This window comes from Malania oleifera, chromosome 11, assembly GCF_029873635.1.
Source record: "Malania oleifera isolate guangnan ecotype guangnan chromosome 11, ASM2987363v1, whole genome shotgun sequence".
NCBI lineage: Eukaryota > Viridiplantae > Streptophyta > Magnoliopsida > Santalales > Ximeniaceae > Malania > Malania oleifera.
In genome coordinates, this window is record NC_080427.1 from 39,749,914 (window position 1) to 39,755,779 (window position 5,866).

Consider the following 5,866-nt stretch of genomic DNA (forward strand, 5'->3'; position numbering starts at 1 on the left):
TGAGCTCTGATTCGAGGCACTAAGGGGTGCCTTCTTCAAATGGTGTGACTCAGTTCCGATAGGAAACGGGATTAGTCGACCTCTTGATCTTCACACCACTAGGAGCTCTCCCCTTGTGCTTGGAATGAGAGGGCTATTTATAGGCTTAGCTTGGGGCAAGCATAGGAAAGAAGACATAGGGGAGTCATGATGGGGGGAACCAAGTATGGGGGGAAGAATGATGAAGGGAAATTAGCATGGGAAGAATGATAAAAGGAAGAAACATGACATGTGGTGAGTGATGATGGAGGGAACAAAGTATGGGATGAAGAATAATGAAGAGAATATAACATGGGAAGATTGATAAAGGGAGGAAACATGACATGTGGTGAGTGGATTGATGAGGGAACAAAGTATGGGATGAAGAATATGAAGGGAATATATTATGGGAAGAATGGTAAAGGGAATGAAACATGACATGTTGTTGAGTGAAATTTTGATGGGGGGAACAAAAGTAATGGGATGAAGAATTATTGAAGGGAATATTATTATGGGAAGGAATGGTAAAGGGAAGAAACATGACATGGTGGTGAGTGATGAGGGGGGAACAAAGTAATGGGATAAGAATATTGAGAGAATCATAAGCAATGGGAAGATTCGGAGAGGGAAGAACCATGACATGTGGTAAGTGATGATGGGTGAACAAAGTATGGGATCAAGAATTATGAAGGGAATGATAGCATGGGAAAGATTGGGTAAAGGGAGAAGAAACATGACATGTGGTGAGTGATGAATGGGGGGAACAAAGTATGCTTGCATTTGACAAATTAAAATAAATAAATAAATAAATAAATAAATAAATAATAATAATAATAATAATAATAATATAAGGGTTCTAGAAGCTGTGTGGAGCCCATCGGAGATGTGTGGGTCCCACGCGCCATGTGGGGTCCACAAGCCGTTTGAGGGTTACAGGAACCCGAGCTAGCAAAGCACCGGATATGTGGATCCGAACTAGCATACTAGAGGGGGTAACGTGCATCGGATGTAGGAATCCAAGCTAGCGTACCAGGAGAAGTGGGGCCCACAAACCGTGTGGGGCCCAATTGAGATATGTGGGGCCCACAAGCCATATGGGACCTAAAAAGATGTGTGGGGTCCACAAGCCATTTAAGGGTTATAGGAACCCGAGCCAGCAAGCACAAGCATGCAAAAAGAGGTAACGTGCATCGGATGTAGGAATCCGAGCTAGCGTATCAGAGGGGGTAACACGCATCGGATGTAAGAATCCGAGCTAGCGTACCAGAGGGGGTAACGTGCATCGGATGTAAGAATCTGAGCTAACGTACCAAGAGAGGTGGGGCCCACCAAACATGTGGGGCCCAATGAAGATATGTGGGGCCCACAAGCCACGTGGGGTCCACGAGCCATTTGAGGGTTATAGGAACCCGAGCTAGCAGGCGCAAGCATGCCAAAAGAGGTAACGTGCATCGGATGTAAGAATCCGAGCTAGCGTACCAGAGGGGGTAACGTGCATCGGATGTAAGAATCTGAGCTAGCGTACCAGAGGGTAACGTGCATCGGATGTAGGAATCCGAGCTAGCGTACCAAGAGAGGTGGGGCCCACCAAAACATGTGGGGCCCAATGAAGATATGTGGGGCCCACAAGCCACGTGGGGTCCACGAGCCATTTGAGGGTTATAGGAACCCGAGCTAGCAGGCGCAAGCATGCCAAAAGAGGTAACGTGCATCGGATGTAAGAATCCGAGCTAGCGTACCAGAAGGGGTAACGTGCATCGGATGTAAGAATCTGAGCTAGCGTACCAGAGGGTAACGTGCATCGGATGTAGGAATCCGAGCTAGCGTACCAAGAGAGGTGGGGCCCACCAAACATGTGGGGCCCAATGAAGATATGTGGGGCTCACAAGCCACGTGGGGTCCACGAGCCATTTGAGGGTTATAGGAACCCGAACTAGTAGGCGCAAGCATGCCAAAAGAGGTAACGTGCATCAGATGTAAGAATCCGAGCTAGCGTACCAGAGGGGGTAACGTGCATCGGATGTCAGAATCCGAGCTAGCGTACCAGAGGGTAACGTGCACCGGATGTAGGAATCCGAGCTAGCGTACCAAGAGAGGTGGGGCCCACCAAACATGTGGGGCCCAATGAAGATATGTGGGGCCCACAAGCCACGTGGGGTCCACGAGCCATTTGAGGGTTATAGGAACCCGAGCTAGCATACCAGGGGGTAATGTGCATCGGATGTAGGAATCCGAGCTAGTGTACTAGGGGATGTGGGGCCCATAACATATGTGGGGCCCCATGGAGATATGTGGGGGGCCACAAGCCATTTGGGGTTACAAAGATGTGTAGGGTCCACAGCCAGCGTGGGACCTACAAGAATGTGTGGGGTCCACAGCAGTGTGGGACCTACAAGAATGTGTGGGGTCCACAAGCAATGTGGGACCTACAAGAATGTGTGGGGTCCACAAGCAGTGTGGGACCTACAAGAATGTGTGGGGTCCACAACCAGTGTGGGAAGGTTTTGACATGAGGTCTCCTCGGAAAGGCCTGGTTAAAATTGGGGTGTCGATAGATTATATATTATATTGGGAAAAAAAAAACGTGTGGCATGAAAACAACTTTGATAATTAAATAGTTGCAGGTACTGCTTGATTGCGTCTATTGTTCGCTTGTGGTTACTATTTGGATTGCGAATTTTGTTTGGTTGTGATGGTGTTTGGATAAATAAATACTGTGAATGGGAATGTAATGATATGTTTATCTATACTGGATGTGTACTGTTTTATGATTCATGTAAATTGTGATATAACATTGGCAGTGGTATGAGGAGGTCGTTATATCATACCTGATATAATTGTCATATAATGTTGGCAGTGGTATGAGGAGGTCGTTATATGAGCATTTATATTAGGGGGTAAAACATTGGTAGTGGTATGAGGAGTTTGTTTTACCTATTTACCATGAACAGGGCGGTATGTGTTGTAACCTATGTGGTTGATATCCTGTGTGGACCAGTCCTGTGTGGACGTGTATTTTATATAGATTAGAGTCCTGTGTGGGGACGTTGTATTCTGTGTGGATATGGACCCTATGTGGGTGTGAATGAGGTATATGTATATCCTGTGTGGATTGATTGTGATATGTGTGTACATGTGGAACTTTGTGAAGTGATTAGCATTGGTTGCATGTAACTTTAATTGCATAGGTATTTATGGTAAAGTAGAACTTTCCACCACAAGCTTGCTAAGAAAGGCGAATGCTCTGGTCATTTTCTGTTGGTACTATAGCTGAGGGAAGCTACTTGTATGGGCGGGTAAGCTTCCCTAACCTCGAAGACTTTACCTAGATACATAACCCGAGGGCTTATTGAGGAAGGTGAGTGTCCTGGTTTTAGTACTAGAGCAGAGGGAAGCTACTTGTATGGGCGTGTAGACTTTCCTATTCTCGGGAATTATCAGTAAAAATAATTATGTATGTGTGTTTGTGATTGGGTAACAGAGAAGTCAACAATAATGTGATTATAGATGCATTTTTCTTAGCTGCTATTGATTATGAAACACAAATGTATGTATACTTTATAATTATATATTAAACACTTCAGTCACACATTGTTGTAACTTATTTCTTCTTTACTGAGAGGTGTCTCAGACCAACGATTTATTAATCTTTTCAAGTCCTTCAGGTAATCGAGCTTAGAAGCTCCAATGTAGGGTTAGATTTTGTGGGTGGATAAAAGAACGGATGTGTACAGTTTTATGTTTAATGTTTTGTCCTAGTTATGTAATATGGTGAATATGGTTGTACCTTTTTATGTGTTTCCATATGTAAATATATATATATATATATATATATATATATATATATCACTCTGGTATTTATTTGGAATTGTTTAGTTAGTTCTTCTGCGTGAATGGTATCAGAGATGTATGTATGGTCTCACAACACCACGGGCCCCACTTGACGTGTCTGGGGCATTACAATTGGTATCAGAGCCATAGGCAGCCGGAAATGTGATAAAATTCACACTGCCTAGTTATGGAAATGCTTAGAGCTTTAGGTTATAGATTCCGCAGACTTTAGGAGGATTAATACCAGAGTATGGGTTTGAATTGAATAAGGACAGGAATGGGTAGATTAGGGTACTGATAGGAATTTGAGTTATGTTTCGAAGCCTGGAGGTAGAAATTCCTTGGCGAACTTCTGTGGTTTTCTGAATCAGTCAACGGTTTCAGAAAACCACGGTAAATCCATCGATAATGATGTTTCCAAGCAGAGAGATTGAAATTTGGAATTAGAATTTGAAGGTTAATATAATTGTGGATAATTGAATCTTGGATGTTTAATTGAGGATTTGGATATTAATTTGGTTTCCTGTTTTATGATTATGTCAGTTATATTAAGATGTAGAAATTTTAAACTTGCCTTTGTTATATATATATTCAGGATGGATCTGAGAAATAAAGGAGTGGATGATAAAGGAGGAAATGAGTTGGGAGCTTCTAGTGATGATGAGATTGTGACCTCTCGACTGTTGCAAGGTATAGCTCGTCAAGTCAGAGAAGAAATAAGACAAGATATTGGGGGATCAAGCTACCCACCAATGAACCAGAGTAGCACGATTGATCAATTTACACGCTTGAAACCCTCTGCTTTTGAGGGTGGTACTGATTCGATCAAGGCTGAGACTTGGATGCAAGAGATAGAGAAGATAATGGCAATGTTGAACTGCACTGAGGAGTAAAAAGTTCTTTTCACCACCTTTAAGATGGCCAGAGAAGCTGAACGGTGGTGGCATGCGATGAAACTGTTGGAAGAACAGCGAACAGTACCTATAGCAATGACCTGGGGTCGTTTCAAACAGGTCTTCTATAACCGATACTTCCCCATTACCACCAGGAAGGTGAAGGCGGAGGAATTTTTTAACCCGACTCAAGAGCGCCTCACTGTTCAGCAGTATACTACTAGGTTCCTAGAACTTTCTCGCTTTGCACCTTCTATGGTTCCAGATGAATACCAAAAGGCGAGATGGTTTGAAAGGGGCTTAAATCAGAGGATTCACAAGCACATGGCATGTCTGCAAATTCAGGATTTCGCAGAACTGGTGGAAAAGGCCACTATTGCAGAGTCAAGTCTGCAGAGAGGTGCGGAGGCATCAGAATGAAGGAAAAGGCTCATGTCTCTCAGTCCTCATGCAAATGTCAGACAAGGGCCATGGAGGGGAGATAGAGATATCGCAGGTCAGAGGTCAGAAAGGAATGATCGAGGATGTCATGGCGATTCGTCACGCCCCCACTGTCCTAGATGCAATCAAAGGCATTGGGGAGAAGTCGGGGTAGAGGTGTCGTGTTCTATAGATGCGAAAAATATGGCTATATAGCCTAGGAGTGTCGAGAACCGCCAAACAATGCACCTATTCCAAATCAAAATCAAAGGAACAACTCGGTGTCTCACTGCGGCAGTGCCGCGGTACGTGTTTATATGTTGGGTACACCTGAGGGGAACAATGCTAAAAGCACAGGTAATATGTCTACGTTAGCATGAGTATTAATTTTGTTTGACTTTGTATGATTCGATGTTACATATGTTAGAATTGATTGAAATGTATAAATGTGGTTAGTTAGCTTTTTAGTTGTGAAAAATGGGTGATTAATAAATTTCAAGGACGAAATTTTCTAAAAGAGGGGAGAATGTAACGACCTAGAAAATTTAATTAATAAAAATAATAAAAGAAAAGGAAAGGAAAGAGAGAAGGGAAGAAAAAGGAATTTTTAAAAGGAGTGTCAGCAAGGCCTCGTTGACAAACCAACTGGTCTTGTCGACGAACGTTCTTCCTTGGCCTGTCGACGAGGATTTATTGAGAGGGTT

The 5,866-nt window shown here is 43.4% G+C and overlaps 1 protein-coding gene across 1 annotated transcript; it reads left to right on the forward strand.

Annotated features, from left to right (window-relative positions):
* Positions 1 to 4,766: 4,766 nt before the first annotated feature.
* On the forward strand, positions 4,767 to 5,337 carry LOC131167479 (uncharacterized). Its single transcript, XM_058126282.1, has 2 exons — positions 4,767 to 5,142; positions 5,204 to 5,337. Exons 1-2 carry the CDS (start codon positions 4,767 to 4,769, stop codon positions 5,335 to 5,337), a joined length of 510 nt encoding a protein of 169 aa, XP_057982265.1.
* Positions 5,338 to 5,866: the final 529 nt, after the last annotated feature.